The 21,355-nt window shown below is 36.9% G+C and overlaps 1 protein-coding gene across 1 annotated transcript; it reads left to right on the top strand.

Annotated features, from left to right (window-relative positions):
- Positions 1 to 8,451: 8,451 nt before the first annotated feature.
- On the top strand, positions 8,452 to 17,052 carry LOC148870767 (uncharacterized). The gene is made up of 4 exons (XM_088971498.1): positions 8,452 to 9,223; positions 9,469 to 9,584; positions 15,035 to 15,278; positions 15,533 to 17,052. The coding sequence occupies exons 1-4, from the start codon at positions 8,819 to 8,821 to the stop codon at positions 16,880 to 16,882; spliced, it is 2,115 nt and encodes a 704-aa protein (XP_088827624.1). The 5' UTR covers positions 8,452 to 8,818; the 3' UTR covers positions 16,883 to 17,052.
- Positions 17,053 to 21,355: the final 4,303 nt, after the last annotated feature.

Raw genomic sequence — 21,355 nt, 5'->3', positions numbered from 1 at the left:
TGTATTGGCCTATGAGAAATCTTGGTTTGAGACTTTGATGAATGGCAAAGGGTCTTGGGACCTTTATATATTCAACAATTGTAAGGTAATCAACACCCTATAGAATGGATAGTCCAATGTTTACTTATTAAATATCTTGGCCTGGACCATGATGAATGACACAAGGTCTCCAAACCACGACATAGAAAACAAAGATAAGAAGATTCCAATCACATGGACACTTTTTGCCTAGCAATCAATAGTAAACTTAAGAAAAGAATGAATAGAACGAAGAATAAGTAAAATAAGTTCAATTATATAGAATAGTAGAATGGTCATGTGCTGTTCATAGAAATTTAAATTCCAATATTATCTCATTAACCATGAGTGAATTTCAATCTAATTACGGCTGGATGCAATATAAATCCACACCTATCCAAATAATCTGATTCAGCTATATTTATAATAATGGATTACAACACTTTCTCACCAAGCAATAAATCAGCATGGTAAAATTACCTATGATTACTGATATTAAAAAAAACTGAGACAACGAAAGAAAACTTCTCTACTTCAAGCCAATATGTCAGCATGGTTAATTTTACATTGAATTATCCGATGGTTCTTTAATGTATTCATGTTGCCAAAATATTGTTATTAGTAAATACAAAAACTGAATGGTTTATGTCAATAGAAACATTATTAGGATAAATTAAATGTTGCCCTTTGGCAACAATAAAGACAATCAAATTAAATTAGATAAGAGAAAACCAAACTGCACCATATAAAGTGCAAACAACTATACCTATCTATCTGCAGTTAGCAAAGTAGGTTTTTTGCTCCCTCCAACAATAAAAACTTCAAAAATGGAATTCACCAAATCCGCTAGGGAAACCTCTTTCAAAGTGGAAAGTAAATTGGTGACACCAACCACCACCCATTTAATGTCTTCACCTCTGTCATATATTCATATCCTTGCACGATTCTGTTTGCCCCCATATACCTACAATAGAAAAAATTAGAACATTAAAGAGTCAAAGTGATGACTCTGATAGTGTCGACTGCTTTTATACAATCTTAGCATGCTATTTAAGTGAATGCCACTTGAAATCGTGCCTAAGTCCTTTTTGTTTTCTTTCTTTACTTCCTTATCCCTTTTGTTCTTATCGACTTTTGATAAATTTTAGTTTAGAAATAATCATAATTAAGAACCTCAATGTGATCATTGCCCTTTCAATGCAATAAGAAGAATTACAGATAATGCAAAGGTTGAAGGAGCTTTGGAAGGAAGGTCGAATAAAGGGGCCGTGAAATCATTAGTCAAGCTAGAAATAGGTTAGACTACCAGCTTACTAATTTATATGAAAAAAACGCAGTAAAGCGATTGGTGAGGCCATCAGATATATGCATTTAGCCCCCTCTCACATCAATAACTTATAATAAACCTAAATACATCTCAGTTGCCTTGATTATTCTCTGTAAATCGCCAGCAGAAAGCTGACCTTTAGCCCCTCTATTGGTTTTGTCCTATGGTGTAAATGAGAGTAGGATTTTCACCTTAAAGCTCCTTCATGATGACTTGCTTCTCTGCTGTAAAATATTGTAGATTCCCAAATGAACCAAAGTGACAATATATATACACCAATGTTTTGCTATGAAACCCAAAAAAAGCTATGGAAGGGGAAAACACATAATAAATCCAAAGACAATTTACCTGTAGTGGAGATTCATTAGCATATGCTCAAATACTTGGAATTCATCCCAAAGTATTAACTTTGCCGAGGCTGGAAACAAAGAAAACTCCTCACCACTTTTCCCATTGCACCATCTCCAAGTGAAATATGTCTTGAAGGAATTAACATAAACAAAATAAATAAATAAATAAAGAAATAAAGTAGTCCTACAACAAATTAGTATATACTCGATAGAAAAAAAAATAAAGCAAATGGATAAATTCTTGAGTAACCTGTCAACTGATAAAATATATGGCCAAATATATATCTAGTTACTTAAAAAACACACATGCAATCAAATTTAATTTTTTTATCCAGAAAACAATAATATACTATTGAGATTGGTTGTGTATACTAAATATGTTAATGATCTCAAAGACAAACACCGAAATACATTTAGATGGGAAAAAGCACAATTTCGAATTATAAATAAACCACCAAACAAAGTATAAAACCAAAAGTTGCATTGAACTCACACGCTAGACAAAGCATAAAACCAAAACAACCTAATTGTAACTTCCAATAAAAACTAAGGTTCAAAACTCACACACTGTCATCCTAGGCTCATCCATGAATCATAAAGGAAAAATAAATGAGAAAAACTACAAAAAAATAAAAACAAAATGAAAAAGACGAATACCAAATTCAATTAATAGGGAATCCCAATGTCCAAAAGAACAAAACAGAGCCAATATATTCAAAAACCTCACCAGAATATTAACAAATAAAAAGTTATTGTTATAGAAGAGGTCAACACATGAATAGGCAGAATGATGCAGAGCAAAAGGACAAGAAGGCCAAAACCTGTTAACAGAGGAGATTGGTGAAGCCCCTAAACAAAACCACGTAAAACAGCATATTAAGTATTCGGGAAACTCCAAAACAAAAGGAGATTCCAACATTAAGCAACAACCATAAAGCAAAATAGTTCAATATGATTGTTAATTTTGACCTTTCCTCACAACGTATATCACATCATTGTTGGTATCTCAAAGATCACTTGCAATCTATGATCTTAAATATATTAATAATCTCAAGTTAACCGACAATACTAAAGAGATAAGCATCTTACCTGCAGTCTAAGATCTTCAATATATAATCAATTGAAATACTCGATTACCTATAAAACTGTACACCTGCCAAAATAAATAATAACACGCAGAATCTCATAAAGCAAAATAGCAAGAATAGAAACTTTATCAATTTTAAACAAACTGCTATGATGCTTTCACATGTAAATTAGAAAAGCAAAAAGTCAATATATTTTTTCATTCCTTTCAAATGAAAATTAGAAAATCAAAACCCAAAGAAAAAGAAAAAAAAAAATTACTTGCTGGCATTATATCACTTGCTTGATTTCTGCCAAAGGAGCTTCCATTGTAAATCTATAATTAATCTCATTACCCTTCAACACCATCATAAGTATAAGCAAGTAAAGCAACATATACTGGTCCTGTGATCGTAGAAAAGAAAATTAAGAATAGCATATTAGGATATAAAACAAAGGCAATTATAGTTGACTAATTTAACAACTTGCTATTAACGAGGGAGGAATCCATCATCTAGTTCTCATCTCCTGAATGTGAAACAGAGGTGCTGCCAATTGATATAGATTATGTATCCTTGACGCTACAAGGCATTTCCTTTGCCACATGGCAAGGTTGCTACCAATTGATATATATTATGTAGAAGTTCATAATAATCGATCTTGTCAATTGGAAGATTTGAACATCGCCAGTGGTAATAATAATAGTTTGGAATTTCATTTTCTAATAATATAATCTTAATAAAAAATTGACAATAAATATTATTTGTAATTTTTTTTGATAAATTGAGTGTTTTTAATCAAAATTATCTCATACACTATATCTATAAAATTTATCCTTCAAGATATGATGTATAATAAAAATTGCAAAAGCAGTTGCACTAAAGCACAGCCAGGTAAGCATCAGCCAGATTCAAAGCCATTGTGCCTCAAGTGGAATTGAGATCTGCTGCTCCTCACACTGACCTTATGGTTATTCCCGATGTGCGATTGAAAGTTTGAAACATACTACGAAATTTATGTGAGAAATAAATCCAAACTCCTTTCATGCCTTCACAATTCACATGCTTTTGGGCTGACGCATTCAAACTGTTGCACAGTAACACATCCAACCAAGCGCTAGTGTGCATCTGTTTTGCATCATGCATGGGCTCCGAAACTATTTTGGTGTGGTTTTGTTTCATGTTTTTAGTGAAAGTATTAATTAGTTAGTAAATAAATCATATAACCAGAATCGATATAATTGGTTTGATTATATCCGAGGACCCGACCAAGGACAACTCTATTTCCTTGACATACCAAGTGGTCGTTGTTTTAAAGGTAATTATCAAGGTATTTGATAACTAATCATACCTCAAAAAACATTAATTTTATACCTTACGGATAGAAGTCCGTCGTCATAATTAATACTGAAAAGATATCATCATCATATAAATAAAACAAAGTGGAATTATATAATACTTTTTGCACTAAAAAAATGATTCGGGATTTAATGCAAACATAAAATGTGCAACCTACTTACATGAATCACAAGCGAATACATCGGTATTCAATATACACGAGATCCACATGTGATATTTGATCAAGTAGGTAGTATTCATAAGCGAATTTATCTATTTCTGCAGCAGGGAAGGATCTTGGATCAATTGAGACTTGTTTGCCAGTGACCCGTAGAGGAGGTGCAGAATCAAATTCATGGATCTGTAGGCTTTCCGTGTACTGCCCAAATGGGCTTAATAGCCTTAATTACCTGCACCCTTCTCCGCCCACCCCCTGGACTTAATCTGAAGTATATACTATATAGTACCCAAAAATAAAGGATCCGCCCATTTGATAGGTCTCCATCCTCCATTAGATTAATCATGTAATATTAGAGAGTATATAGGATAATTTTGGAAAATATTTCTTTGGTGCATGATTTTCACAAATATAAAAGTTAGCGATAAAGAAGGATTTATCTTACACGTATCATAGGTTACCGGGCTGAGTATTTTTTTATCAACAGGAAACAAGAGGATGGATATATATAGAAAACCCCTTTCGAGTTCCAAACCACTTTACTACATGAAATTAAATTATGAATGATTTTTTTAGATTGCGTTTGGTTGTGATGCAAATGCAAATATGTACTTTATATAATATATTCTTTTTTGATTCATGAATGTAAATATGGTTCACATTTTTAAATCATTTCTGTACTTATCTTGTTTGTTTGAAATTGGTGTAAAGCATGGGCCTTATCATTAATGCTCCAATTTCTTACACTTTGGTCAAAAAACAAAATTATAAAAAGCACAAAATTGTATCAAAGAATAGATACAGTAATGCTCTCACCTGAGTATAAAAATGTCATAAAATACCAAGGTTTTTAAAACCGACTCGGGGAATGAATTGGTCAGGGGTCTGGTTCCCAAGTCAAATAGTTCGACTGTTCAAACCGAATGGTTGGTCCGTTTTGACAAAAAAATTAAAAAATAAAAAAGGTCAAAACCAGTGAACAGTTCGACTACCCGAGTCAATGGTTTGCTGACCAAATCAACGTTTTTGGGCCAAAATTCGATTTTGGCAAAAAATGAAACAGGTTACCTAACTGATTCCCGATTTTTTCTGTTTGACCATCTGGTTCAATCCAGTTTTAAAAACCATATAAAATACAATTCTAATATCTTAATCATTACTTTTTTACATGTCAAACAAATGCTCACAAATACAAACCAGAATATATAAATATCCGATTCAATGCTTATATGGCAAACAAACGGAACTCAATTTGGAAGAATTACAAACACAAATATATAGTGCAAAACTTCTTTCCAAATTGAGCCTTACGTCATTGGAAGAAGTTTCACTAAATTACCCAACTAGTTTGACTTTTTGCCTTTGAAATGTGAGACCACAAGGCGGTGATTAAAAATATGAAATATTAGCATAATTTTACGTAGACAGACGTTGCTTAATTTTGATGAATTATCTGACGGCTTCATAGGACTATATGACAGAAGTAGCCTGTCCCCCAAACCCATAACCCCCACCCTGCAGTAGGATTTAATAAAGTTGGTTTAAATGTCATGCATGCTAAATTATATTGTCATAAATTAAAGTCATACAAGTAATTTTTAATTCATTTTGTTCAAAATACTTAGTTTAGGAGTATAAATATAAATATTTACAGTAATACAAAAATATAGGGTTTTGTACTGTACATATTTGTAAGGTTCAAGATATTGTTTTTTTTTTTTTAATTTCTAAAATCGGTTCAGGGGGGCTGATTCAGGGCTCCTCCACCCCCTGAATCAGTCAGATCCCCGATACATTTACTATAGAGACATATCGGAGGGGTCTCGGAACGATATGTATACAGACTGATACATGTCGATATTTTGAACCTTGCACATTTGTATTTATACTCCTTACAACTATAAATATGTATTGTATACAGTGCAAATATATAGAAAATAAAGTTTTGCACTCTTTGTACTCCTTCCAAACTAAGCCTAAAATACAATACCAAATTATTTTTATTGATATAGTATAATATTTTGATCAATTTTACTTTTAATTTATTTATATTATTTAATATGCAATTGCAATCCTAATTCAATTCTAATATGATATAATCATATAAAACCAATGAATAAAATCCAATTTCAATATGAATATAAACAAAATCAGTTTTGTATCTAGCTACCTACATCCTGTGAAGCTAAGCATGTTCCAACGGAACCACTCTTTAGTTTTTTATGGAGTTCAGATCTACTATCAATGAACACTCACAACACTGTTCCAACTAATCATGACAGTGACACAACATTGGTAACATCTCTCTCTTATCTGTGCATGGCGGGCTGGCGGCAGTGGCCTGTTGAGAAGGTGTGAAAAATATTTTACTGGTAGCACTAGCAGATCTCTACCCTCTTGATATAGGAAGTTGTTTATTAAACGATCCAGATACCAGATTTAATCACGTTACGCTCGGTACTCGCATGGTGGGGGTGCTCTCCGGCTCTCCTATAGCATCACCCTACATATCTACCAAGATATTTTCCATATGCAATGTGCAGCCAAAATCCTTGTGGTGGGATCTTATTGGAGAAAGGAGTTATTCAAAATTAGTTGTAAGAGATGAACGCGTATATATATATACGTGGCATTTCTTGATAAGTTATTGTTAAAGACCATAATCCACTACCATCACTTAGGGGTAATCATTTCAGTCCAGCTTGAAATTTTCAAGCTTGGGCCTGGGTTTTGTGTTCAGGCCTGACCCAGGCTTGCAAATTTTAGGGCCGAGCTTTGGCTTAATACTTCAAGCCCATTTCAAGCCCGACCTGCATATATTTAAACTTGCACATTTTGTGTATAATGTATACATGTTGTTTTACATTATATTATATATTGTGTATATATATATATATATATTATAACATGATATGTATAATTTATATTATATGTAATATTTCATATCATATAATGTATAAAATAAGTTTATATGCATATTATGTCATTTAACATAGATATGTAATGTTTTACATATGAATGACATTGACCCGGAATCAGGCCTGTCCCGGCCTGGGCCGGTATAGACTTAGGCTAGGGCTTATGATTTAGGCCTAGAACCCCAAGCTGGCCTGGGCCCAAGCCTAAGCTATAGCCCTTATCATAAGTGCAAAGCCTGGCCCGGACCCGACCCTTGATTGCCCCTACCACCATCATTTTAGAAAGTGACCTTCTTATTTTCTGAAAAGCTAAACATGTGGCAATTTCTGAGAAAATTCTGGTAAAGCCCACAAACAACTACCAAGCTACAACCCCCCACAATTAAGATATGTGGCTTTCTCATTTTTCTAGAAAACTAAAGCCCACAACCCATAGTCCACAACCACCACTCAAACAGTCATATCTTATTAATTCAAGTATTAGGATTCAAAATGTGAGTAGTTTTACTCCTAAACATTTTCAATATATAGTAGTTTCACTCATAAACATGTTTATACATAGTATATTAAATACAAATGGTGGGATCCATTAAAAGAATACTATAAACCCACGTTTGTTTTTAAGTGATTTTTTTTAAAAGAAAATAATTTATTAATTACAAACTTGATTTAATTTTGGAAGCAACCTAATTTAACTTTTAAAAATAAATAACTCCAAATAAATAAATAGTAAATACCAAATAAAGTGGATTATTATTTACCAATAAGATTTTATTTAATATCTTAAATTAAATGAGAAAAAATATAAATTAATAGTAAGTTTTAAATAAAATAAATCGAATAAATTCTCAATTACAAAGATGTAAGACTCATATTAATTTTTTTAATTTAATTTTGATAACTAAATAACAAATTTCAAACTAAATTATACACATAATTAGTTACCCCGTAATTAATACGGGGTCATTCTCTAGCGATCAAATGAAAAGAACAAATTCAGAAGCGGCTTTTGAGAACCCTACGATTTGGAAATCACAGTATCGGCATGGAGCCACCAGTGTTTTTGTGCTCTTGGTTTACTGATGACAATCCATCCGAGCCAACACATGCTGTCATTGGAAAAATATTGCGATGACGTGGATTCATGCTGTCTGCCGGTTCGTGTGGCTCCCCCAAGCCAGGAGCGGGGGGCCTCTGAAAAGAAGACTGACGTGGAACAAATGTAATCAATCGCGTCCGGATCTATACTCGCCAAAAAGGCACAATTTATGAACCCCTTTCAAGTCCGGAGGGTCTCCATTATATATCCCCCCGCGCCTCCCATCGTTCTTCGTCGAGATCAACTTTCGTGCTTCGCGGGAGCGACGACGCTCGAGGCCGAAATACAGTGCCTGGGTGGTGTTTCTACTTTCCAATATCCATCGTCTCCGGCCGTCTGGTTTCAAATTTCTATTGAGATGCTTTGCTAATCGATTACTCCCCATTTTCATCGTAACATCTAGGGTTCTTGATCGACCTCTTGTTCGATATCAGGGGCTTTTGGTTCTCATACAGTGGATCCCAATTACCTTCGGACCTAAGACGTTTACATAGCTGTAATTGAATTTTAATTTTTGAGATTCCTAATGGTTAACTCTAAGAAAGAGGAATTTATTGATGATGGCAAGATCGAGGATTCAGACAATGTAATTCAATCCACTGATGCACCGTCTTCTGATGTTTCCCCGACCGGTAATGAAACCTCTTCTGTTGGATCTACCGGACCTTCGAGCACTGCTCGGGAGAGTGGTACAAACTCTGGAAGTGAGAGCGGGCTCACTGAGAGGCTTAGGGTTATTTTCAGAGATGGAGGTGATGGAGATCTGTTGCTTCAGCAAAGCGACCGGGAAAACAGCGTACTGCAGTGGCTACAGGCCCTGGATTTGCAGGTTATGGGGGCGTGCCGTGCCGATGAAAGGCTAAAACCGTTGCTCAAGCTGAATGCCTCGAGTGGTGTTGCTGAAGATCGATTGCTGGCTCATCTAAACCAGGTCCGTAACAGCACACCCGCATATCTGCAGTCCCTTTCCTCCTCCGTTGCCATAAAAAGTATATGCCGATATTTATCGATAGGGAAAATATTACTAGATTGATGTTTTGCTGGTTGTCCACCATCTACTGCAATTTAAGGATTTTGTTATTCAGAATTCAGATCATTTACGATTGAGCCTGTTAAATAGTGTGATTTCGTGTTCTTATCTCTCATGCTAAGAGTTATTCTTTAATACATGAACAGCATTTCGAGGCTTCGGAGGTTGGTATGTTGGCGAGGTGCTTGTGTGTTCCTCTTGTTTCCATTCGCGTTGGAAAGGTCGTCAAGCAGGGGACTCTTCTATGTCCAACTGCTACAAGGTAGTTGAAATTACCTGTTTATGCTTGTCTCTTCTATGTCCGACTGTTACAAGATAGTTGTTTTTTTTTTTTTTTCGATAAAGTTACAAGGTAGTTGATTGTTTAAGTGTTTAGATAGATTTTATTTTGTATCCCATTCTTCTTATCTTTAATTTTATTTCATATTTTTACATCGAATTAGTTGATTTTATCTTGTTTTAGATAGATTTTCTTTATTTATTACGTACTGTTCTCTATAGAAGTTATTTAAATGCAAGTCAAGATACGATGCGGTGTAAGTGATATATACATTGTGCTAGGTGCATCATATGTAATTGATTCAAAATTCTAGTCTGATATTTCAAGCAATTACATTAGTAGTCATATTCACTATAGACAATAGACATAATTTCACAGAAAACAATGCTCTTGGTAGAGCAAAATGGTGGGACAGGATTCATGCTGCCTACCCCAAATAGTTGGGGTTAAGGCTCAAATGAGTTGAGTTTCACTGAGGACCCTAATATTAGGAATATAAATAACATCTGATATATATATCAGAAAATCGTTCACTGCCCTTAGCTGTCTTATCTGTCTTCAGTGGTATGCTGCTGATGTAACCTATAGATGGGTTTGAATACTCAATTAGTCAAGAATACTGATGCTTGTTGATAACAAACTAGCTGGTATTGCTTTCTTGTTTCAGTCCTGATTTTATTGAGAAGAAACTAGGTAAGCTTGTTTGATATTTGTCAATGTGTCATCTAGAGATTTTATGTATTAAAATTTCCCCTTGTTTCATGATTGTGTTCACCTACTGGTTCAAATTCCTTCTGGTATTTTTATGCATTGCATGATAAGTAAACCCTCCAACTGAGATGCATGAGTTAACATATTAGATATGAGTTGCTCCTTTGTGGAATTGTATCAGCTTTTCTTTTCTTTTATCTGCAATTGTTTTTCTTTTTTTTGGTTTTTTTAGTGCTGTGCAAGTTAAAGTGACTAACTACTACTTCATTTTTCCTATGGTGTTTGTCATTAAATATTCAAAGTTAGATCTATGATAAAAATCACACCATTTTCACTCTTTGTGCTTATGTGGGCATTTTGTTGTTGGCAGATTCATAAGGTGGAATAATAGAATATGATACTTCATACACAGCAATTTTATGTTTTTCCTTTTTTAGGGCTGGGGTTGCTAGTCTTTATGATGGAATGAGCTACTAATGGAGTCATCTTTACTAGGCATGTTTATGTTCCTATATCATTATAACATTGTTTACTGACATGAAATCATGAATATACAGTTGGGAACAGAGATGGCCATTCTGTTGCTAAAAAACTTAAAAGCCCCATAAAATTCCTTTGAAAGCATCATTTATTCCTTTCTAACCCTATGAATTCTCTGGACCACAGGTATTTATCATTTTCTATTTCAGAACTTGCTTTAGGGTACAAATGTTATCCTTTTTATGTAGTGCAGGCCTTCTTCTATGGAGGTCATCTTGTTTCTATCTTGTCTGCTGTATTTTAAATTGTATAGCCTGAAACAATTCAATCTTGACACTGGGAGAATGTCATATTGTCTTGTTGTTAGGATATACACTCAAGAACAAGGAGAACCATGGAGGTTGGTGTTAATTAAGTTTTGATTGGTTCTGTCAGTGAACAGTTTAATAACAATTATTTCCCAATCTTGATATTGTTAAACAAGCAACTTTACTTAACAAATGCAGCAACAAATATTCATGTAACCGGATTCTATTATTTGTATTGTTGATGGAGTTCAACATGTTCCTTCTTTATTACTACTTTTATTGACTTGTGCTTTTTATTCTGTTTTCCATTTGATTTTATCTTTGTTGAACTAAATTGGTTTTGAACATTTATACCATCTTTATCTATCTATCTCTATTTACTTGGTTCTGCTTTCCCATTTGATTTTATCTACTGTTGCAACATTTTTGATTCTCACCTGTAATTGAACTGAATACAATTTGCTTAAAGTTTCTCATTGATATTTACTTTGAAATTTTTATTTCTTTGCTCTAGAAGGCATCTTTATCTGGTTGGAACTTTGTCCACCACTATCAAGTTCAATATCTAATATAGAATGGCTGCAAAATGTCTCCTGTATTTGTTAATAGTTAGCAGAAATTGCAGGGTTCTATGTTTCATCTTATTAATGGTGACACTGTTCATCCTTCCAAATAAATATGTCTTTTGATTTGTAGGTAAAAGTGGGCGTTTGTGATGTTCTATATTGATCTCTGAATTAAGAGGAAGTGAAGGTAGTTTCAAGTCCCTGTATTATTATATGGCTCCCTTATTACTTCCAGATCCCATATTTTTATGGTGTTAATAGAGTCAGAAATTTTTTATTTTAAATTGAAAGTTGGAAGATGAGGATTAGAAACCTTGAGGTATTAATGCTTATAAAATAGCATGTTTACGGTTGCCTGCTGGCATCTTTAACTACTTTGAGCTAGTAATGTTTATGTGATATCTTTTTTGCTATTTGTTTATCACCATTTGATATTTGAGTGTAGATAGAGAAATCTTGTTTCTGCATTCCTACTTTATACACTGATTTGATCTATTTCTCTTTTTGATAAAATTAAATTCCCACATTTGCCTTTCTTGGTTTTTAATGACTGGATTGGGGCCAATGTATTTTCTTGTTATATTATATATTTACCAGATCTGTTGTTGTCATAGGATGCTGTTACATATATTTATCTATTTCTGTTCTAGTTAAGCTAAAAAAACTTTTGCTTGAATTAGGTTAATAGCAGCAGTATTGCTGAAGGTAAGGAACTATAGTATGTTTTGGATGATTTGTTAATTTTTTCATTGTCCACAGAAAAATGAGAAAAAAATCTACCACTCTAAATCATCAGAAAAGAAAAAACAAGAAGAAATAAAAAGGAAAAAAATGACTACAGATCAAGAATTAAAATGCATGGTGACACATGAATTCCTTCTCTCTCTCTCTCTCTCCCCCTCCCTGCCTCCCTCCCTCCCTCCCTCCCTCCCTCTTGTGTGTGCGTGTGTGTGTATTGTGTTCTGTGTGCATGACTGTACATGCTCTCTCTGTGCACACACAACCAAATGCTCCAGGTGGATAGAAGGGGGGAGGGGGTTGCTTCACCACTTTAAACTGAATAAATTGGCTCTTCTGGTCACAACATCACAGCCAAGTGAAAATAGGCATTCCCCAGGAATGACATTTAAGAAAAAAAAGGTAATGATTATCTTGTTTTCGGTCATTTAGAATTGGAGCTGGTTTCCTGAAGATAGGCCTTTGACAGAAAAAAGAGACAAACCTTTGACATGTTTCTCATGCAAAAGTAGCATGAATTCCCCATAAACAAAAATTTAAAATATCTGAACTATAAATGAAGGTTCTCTTCTGAAATCTCACAAATGCTTGACAAATTTTAGTGCTTTCTTGCCAAGCGGGGCCATTTCAGTCAATGCCATTAGAAGTAAAAGGGCTAGTAATTTATTTCTAAACTAATTGAAATCAACTAATAAATTTTTATAGCAAAGGTTGTTTGCAATCTCCAGCCGACATCATGTGTAGAAATAGTGTAGTCTCTTATAGAGATTTGTTCTGCATACATTGAAATTACCATTTAGGTCTTATCCTGTGGTATTCAATGCATAATTTGCTTGTGATAATCAGAAATATTTATGATTAGTTTTGATAAAAATAAAATAGTATGAGAACAACCAATTGCGAGGAGGACACACTTATCTGACAACCATCATAACAATCTCAATTCAGTATCATTTATGTTGCATTCATATACAAGCCAAAATTCTGAAGCATTTCTGTTTTGTAAATGCCTTGTATATACCTCTTACTTCCATGCCTATCATACAAGTTTTCATATTTTAGCATGCTTGTTTCTAAACGGCTATATTTGACCTGTATTGTCTTATTGCAATAGACTTTTTTGTGCCACTTGAGTTAATATGGGCATTCAATGGTCTTTTTATTTTTTGGTTCTCTCAAATCCTTAGTTTGTGTTGTTCCATTAATCAGTCCATAGAAATTCAGATGTAAATGAACAGCTCCTTACCACCTCTCCTCCAACATCTCCCAACCAAAAAGGAGAAAGAAAAAGAAAAACTATTCGACAGTTAAAGTCAAGTGGGTTACTGAATAAGAGCTGAAATATTATATACCTTGACAAATATCAGTTGCTTTAGTTGAATTACTTTTGTTGTTTTGGTGACATGCATAAAACCCATGTGCAGACCTTATCCATGAGAGCATTGATGGTTGAACATGAATTAACTTTCAATTTCGAAAAGTGGTGCTGTTATAATCCTAGTGTTGTCCCTTGTTGCCATCTCCTGATAATCAAAAATATAACAGAAGTAAAAGGGATGAATGGAAAAAAAGAAGTAAAAGGAATGAATACACGAATGCTAAGATGGATGAGTAAAAAAACTAGAAAGTGGAAAAAACAGATAAAAGGATAAATACGTGAATGCCAAGATGGACGAGTGAAAAAGCTAGAAAGGATAGGATTAGGAATAAAATTATCCGTGGGAGCCTAGGAGTAACTCCAATAGATAAAATGAGAGAGTAGACTAAGATGGATTGGGCATGTGCATAGAAGACCACCAACTGCGCCAGTTGGAACAAGTGATTTATTACACAAGGGGCTAGAAGAGCTTGGGGTAGACAAAAAAGGACATGGGTAGAAGCATTAAGAAACAATTTACGCATTAATAATTTAACAGTGGATATGCTTTAAATAGAACAGATTGGTGAAGCAGGATTCATGTAGCCAACCCCATATAGTTGGGATAAGGCATGCATGATGATGATGATGATGATGAAACATGAACGGGGAAACCTCACTTTTGGTTGTGCAAATGACGTCTATGTAATGAGGCAATGGGCTACGGATACTGTACTTGGGGCCCTTTGGTGTATGAACCACTTTGAAAAAGAAATGTGAGGTAGAGGTGAAAAGAGACAATTCAGGCCCCAGAATCATTAAAGAAACACATTGCTCTATTAGAATTAGAAACTATATTATTATTGATACCATTTACTTGTGCAGAAAAATAAAAGAGCCAACATTTTGACCATAGTTTCCATTACTGACAGATCTAATATGAGATCTACTAACAAAGGAAAATGATGTGAAATTCAAACATGTTTCCCTAATATTTTTTTACTGAAACTTGAACTTCCAAAGTTTTATTTGAAAGATAATAAAATCTCCAACAAATAGTAATAAATGAAGATGTTTTCTGTTGCCAGTATATCATTAAGCATGTAATTGGATTGGATTTCTTTGTGTGAACTTGTCTGTGGACGTTAAAGAAATAAAGATCTGTTCTGATCTTTTTCATTTGATGCTTCATGTTGTCTTTATACATCTTTTGTTCTTTATTTTATGCTTTAAAAATTTCATTTCATTTTTTTTCCTTCTATATTGGCACAGGGGAAATCTGAATCTCACACTCTTGCCTACATCTGATCTGCATATTTCATTCATTGGGGATGATGGGTGCACAGAAAGATTGGCTACATTAAGTGACAGTTCTGCAAGCGCAGCAGTAGCAATCGAAGAAATACCAGCTGATAATTCAGGTCGTTCTTTCCTTATAAGGCTCCTTGGTTCTCAAGTGTCATATTTTTGGTGCTCAGAGAGGTCAAAGCTCCTTGGTATTGAGTTGCTTGAAAAGGTACATTTGAAAATAAATTTTGACTGCTGATTTCTACACAAGTTTTTGAAAATGTATACAGCCTCCGTGAGAGGCAAAAACAATATCAATCTGTATGATATTGAGAATTAGAGCATAGGGTTACTCCTGTATTTGCAGGGTTACTTCTTCACTGTTTTTAGTACTGAAATGTTGTGTTTAAATTCCCATTAATGCAAATTCTCATATTGAGAATGCCTTCTTAATTTTATTCCCTCCTTTTCAATATGGTGCAGATGAAGGATCTGCTGAGGAGGAAGCCCACTCTAGCTCAGTTAACTGGCATTAGTGAGTCACGCCTTGACTGCTTTGCAACTCATCTCCGTGCTTATCTTCTTGGATCCACCATGAGAAACAACACAGAAGTAAATTCAGTAGTCTCTTCAACCTCTTTAACTGATAGTGCATTCAATCCTTCAGACTTTGACCAAAACAACCAATGCTCTTCTGCATCATCAAAGGCTTCCCGCCTCCGGCATAATAGCGTTTTAGCAACTAAAGCACATTTACCCTATCAAGGCAGCCTCAGCCCACGATCAAATTCCTTTGAAGAGGGGATGCAGAGAAGCATGTCCCTTGCAAGAAGTGGGGCCAGAGATAAGTTTAGGAGGCTTGGAGACAGCCATGCTTTAGCCATTGATAACATGCCCGTTGCTTCCGCATCTGCGGCAGAAGTATCTAGGGCAAGCCAAATTGAAAATGACAAATCTCTGGAGATAAGTGGGCCTTCCCCTTTGTTGCCATTGAGCTTCCTGAAATCTCTTGAAAATTCTACCTCTCCAACTTCTAGTCTGCCGGCATTTTTGATTCCCACATCACATGTTTCGGCTCCCAGTGTCTCTCATTTCTCTCCACATTACTGTTGGTGCCCTCCTTGTGCATCATCCCTAAAGCATACAACGGTACCGCCTCAACTACCTGTTGCATCAACTGAATCTGTGTCACTACCACCACTGTCATCTTTCTCGGCAGTTGTGAGGTCATCTAGCTCAATGACTCCATCAAAGCCATCTCTAAATTTATCTGAATTTCCTTCATTGGATTTTCCAGCCTTCTTGCCAGACCCTCCATTTATCAACATGCCAAACTCACAGCAAATTCCTACTTTTACACCATTAATTTGTGACCCTATTGTACACATTCCAGTGATTGATGTTTGCTCCTCTGGCCAAGGGTACCTGGTGAGTGCAGGGGCTGCTATTTCGACAACCATTCCTCCTTTGCATCCTAAACTTGTGAACCCGTTAATTCCAGAAACCGAATCAGCAGTGGAGAAGGGTGCAAGGGAGACTCTTCGGCTTCTAATCAGTTCGACACAGACAAATCCACAGCTGATGGATGTGCTGCCTGCAGTTTTGAATAGCACTGATAAAATACATACAATGCTTGTAGCAGGAAGTTGTCTGTATAGTGGGACCAGAGATGTTGATGCTGTTGCAAACAGCATTGCTGCCATGGGGTTGGTTCCTCCGTCAGATAGGCGTGATAATGAAGAAAAGCACGGCTGCAGTATTAATATGGAGAATCAACTAGAGGAATCTGGATGTTCATCAGAATCATTTGATGACAAAGAGGGCTCTCTCTGAGAAAGATTCGAGTCTAAGTTAGGTGATTAGGAGTACATTTGATTGTAAAATTTTTGTGAATCCTTTGCCTGTAATGGCTTGTAGTGATAAAATTGTAGATATGTAGCTGTAATTCTGACGTTTGTTAAGTGCAATTGGTTTATTACAAAAAAAAAGTGCAATTGGTTGAATATCTCGGCATTTTTTGGGCTGTGATTTGTGCATAAATCTTGTCTTGTATTTTTGGGTAATTTACTTACACCCCCTATAGTTACGCGAATTTACAAAGGATAAACATCTATTTTGCGTGCTATTAAATATCCCCTATTCGTATTTCCGTCCCGGAACGGTCACATACCCCTTAAATTAAAAAAAAAACTAAGAACTTTTAGGGGTATTTTTAAAATAAAAAATCTTAGATAAACAAGGGAAAATTTAGGTACCCTGTATTTTAGACCGAGTGCTAATTTAGTATCGGTTCTTTAAAGCGTGGCAATTTAATACTTGAACTTTTGAAAATGCCACGTTCTTTCTCCAGAAAATAAAACAGAGCCCAAGCCAACTGCTCTAATGATGAAAACACAAGAGTCAGGTTCGCTGTTGCAAGCCACCATGGCCCAGACGCTCATGATCAAGAGAGAGAGCTACCACATAGGCGGAATAGGAACTATGGAAGAGGAGAGAGAAACAAGGGCGCTCGTTGACCATGAAATGGAACAAAGGAACACTCGGGAAAAGTCTTGAATCCTGAGAATCTGAAGTCAGCAGATGAGGCGGAAGAGAACGCTGACGAGGAAGAAGGTGATCTGGTAGAGCCACGAACACAACTTCAACGTACATGCCAAGGCATCGCTCACGTAAACGTTACCCAAGAATGGGATTCGAGTGGCCCCGGAGCTGTACCACCATATCTTGTACGCACTCTCCACCGCAAAACATGGCAACACGAACATTGCTAGGATCATTGATCTCTGAGTTGTGTTTCTTTGAATTGAGTTGGTTATTGAATGATTACTAACAAACTGATCATACTAACACTCACTCATCACATATGACTCCATCGTTGAAAATTGATGGAGGATAGTCACCAGACTTTTACAAAGAACCAATTTGGTTCAGTTGTCCTACACTTGTATCGGTTGTTGGATCAGTTGGTGAATGTCTCGTATACTTTCTCAGTTTGTTTTAAATGTAACATTTCCGAAACATTTCGGAAAGGATGATAAGTAAAGTACCTCCATAGCTACACCCATGCTAATCTACCAAGCCTACTTCTGCAACTGCAAGCCCTTTGTTTCATGCTGCTTCTGCGCTTCGTCATCTTGATGTATGATGTCAAGGAAGCAGGACATCAATACAGAAGAAAGGGCTTGCAGTTGACAAAGAAGAAAACTCTGTTATGAACCGCCCCTTAGGACATCAAGGCGCTTCGTCAGAACCGCCCCTCAGTTGACGCAGATAGTCAAACGCAAGCCATTAGAAATACAAACTGCAGTTTTCTTCTTGACGCAGTAAGTCAAACGCCCCTCAGTTGATGTCCTGAGTTTTCTTCTTTGTCAGAACCTGAGCTTTCTATTTGTATTTCTAATGGCTTGCAGTTTGACTATTCGTATTTCTAATGAACCGCCCCTCAAAACCGCCCCCATAGCCCATTGCCCACGAAGAAAACTTAGGACATCAAGGCAACATTTCTCAGTTTGACTATTTGTATTTCTAATGACCCCATAGCCCATGCAGAAAACTCTCTATTTTCATTTCTCTGTAACTTAGAGGAGGGAGGAGGGGAGGAATAAAGGAGAGGGAAGAAGAAATGGAACATCAACGTGTTCCAATCTCATTAGAAGTGCACCTTGGCACATACCAAACGAGTGTAGGAAATCTAGTCTTACGTGTTTCAATCTCATTAGAAGTGCATCTTGGCACATACCAAACGAGTGCAGGAAATTCAGTCTTGGTTTGGCCAGTGGGAAGTTGGGGTCATTGTTGCTTTATTAATAGAAGGTTGATAAAGAAAGTTAGATGACACTTGAAGGGCATTTATATCTTTTTTCATGACACTTAACAGCTGGTTAACAAGTATTATATTGTTGCATTTTGAAAGTTCGGGTATTAGATTGTCATACTTTAAAGTTTGGGTGCTAAATCGATACTCGGCCTAAGTACATGGTATCTATTGGGAATTTTCACTAAAAAAAGATGGCAATTCCTAAATGAAAACAAAAAAGGTTCTGGGCCAAGGGTTGAATAAGTAAAGTAGGAGGTAGGAAAACTGTAAAAATGTAAAGCCTGTCTAAGTAAACCCTTTTTTCGTTAGGGTAAAATATAAAAACTTTACTTAAAGTTTCTAACAATCATAAAAGCATCCCCTATAATTTTACTTTAGCAAAAATCTTTCATAGATTTTTAAACAATTTGACAATAACCTCCCTTTTGTCATGACCAATTTGAAAAACGTTAAATAGGTTAATCAAAATTTTGATATATCTATTTTACCCTTTTACAAATTAATTGCATCTATTTTTACTAAGACTGCCACATGGCCCGCCCGCCCTACACCTTTACAACTTCCCTTCACCCCCTACCACGCAAGTTCCCAGATACGAATTGATGTCCAGGACACCCTTGTCCACCTGGTCCCATTGCCATGTGGCAACATCAAAAGCCTCTTCACTCCTCTTCAACCATTCCTACATCTCCATGGAATGCCCCCCTATGACGAGGAACTTGCTAGTGTGAAAGATCCTCTTTAACTCATCCTGTTGCTTGTCCATGTTAGGTAGTAGGGTCCACTCGTCCTCCGCCATGTCATACATCTCGGACTTGCATTCTTCTCCTCGTCATGCCCTCCGACGACAAAAACCATATGATCGGCATGTTCGCTCCATTGTGCCATTTGCCTGAAACGAAATAAAAAACAAACACAACTTTTGACACCTCCCAAGTCATCGAGTTCGACCCGGCGCCCGCCTATCACAACCAGTTTCTGACCAACCCTAGCGCATTGGCAGAACAACGACAACCTCCTGAAAAACCCCAGAACCAGTGACAGGTTACCCTACACGCCAGTAGTAGGCTTAAGAAACATAAGATGGTAAGCAGGTATAGTTGCGCTCGGCGGCGACAAAAAACCATCTGATTGGAATCCGACGCACACGACCGTGAGGCCCCCGGCATGTTCGCCTCATTTTGCCATTTGCTAGACATGAAATAAAAAACAAACACAACTTGTGACACGTCCCAAGTTGTTGGGTTCCACTCGCCAATCATAACTGATGGAGGGTGATTTGACTCGACCCTTGAGACGGTGACACGTGGACATGACTTAGCACAAGTAACAGCTCAGCATCACAATCTGACAACGACTAAGTAATGAGTCCGCAGGACAGCTCGCTACGTCACAGCTTGCGGAGGGGTGAGCTCGCTACAGGCGAGCTCAAGGACCCCTGACGTACTGAAAGGGAATTCTCCAAGACAAGTCTATCCCAGCTCGCAAGTTAGGATAACCAGCTCGCTTCAATACTTAGGCAGAAAAACTGCCTCAAGGGCCACCTCAAGAGGAATCACCTCGAAGTACCCCTAGGAGCTCGCTACAAGGTAACTCACAACAGGGTAGCTCGCTACAAGGCGACTCACTACGGGATAGCTCGCTACTAAGCGATGCAACATTTTCAGGAAGCTTCTATTCGACAAGACCGTACTCGTCAAACTGCACCACGTCTCCCGACTGGCGGTGCAGTCCCTGCCAGCCTGACAGATTGCACCCACGTCTCTCGATAGATGGTGGCGTGTCTCTCCTTCCGAGATGTGTCACTCATCCGATTGGGTAGTACTCTACAACGGTTACCTGCGCAGCACAAGCAGATAACGGCTATGACAGAGGGCCAGTGGCGGTTACGCCCGATTTGACAAGAAAGCTCTTATTTAAGAGCCCCATGGTTGAAGGGGAAAAGGGATCTTGAACATCTTGAATAGATCTGAACTCTCTCTCGAGCTAATCTCGAACATTCTGTGATCTAGCGCGATCTGCACTCTTTACTACTTTCTCCAGCGTTCTAACTTAAGCATCGGAGTATTCCCACCAGGCAAGTCCTCGAGAATCCTTTACCGTTTTCTTCTTAGGTACCGTCCGTTGCCAGCCAGGAGCCAGTCAGCTGCCAGCTAGGAGTGCCCGGATTGCGCAACATCATTTGGTGCCGTCTGTGGGAACACACTTCAAAAATCCTTCCTTTAAGTTTCTACAATTTCCTTTTGAGAACTTAGCATTCATGGCCTCCTCCAGCAATGCCGGACGTGGTGCCAACCAGAATGCTTATGGGGAGCAACCCCAGCTCCCCACTGTCTGTATTGGACAGTTCACCATTCCCCTCTCGGTGGACGGAATTCCCAGCTTGAACGTGCCTCTCACAATGGCACCCGTGGACACTCCACTCCCTTCCACGGTTGGAGCGACTTTTGCTGAACCTTCGGTTGTGCCCCCAGTGACCAATCAGAACC

The sequence above is a fragment of the Nelumbo lutea genome, chromosome 2, assembly GCF_056320005.1.
Source record: "Nelumbo lutea isolate HS-2025 chromosome 2, American lotus-T2T, whole genome shotgun sequence".
In the NCBI taxonomy this organism is placed as follows: Eukaryota; Viridiplantae; Streptophyta; class Magnoliopsida; order Proteales; family Nelumbonaceae; genus Nelumbo; species Nelumbo lutea.
The sequence above is the reverse complement of the archived record's forward strand: the minus strand, read 5'-3'. Positions and strand labels throughout refer to the sequence as shown.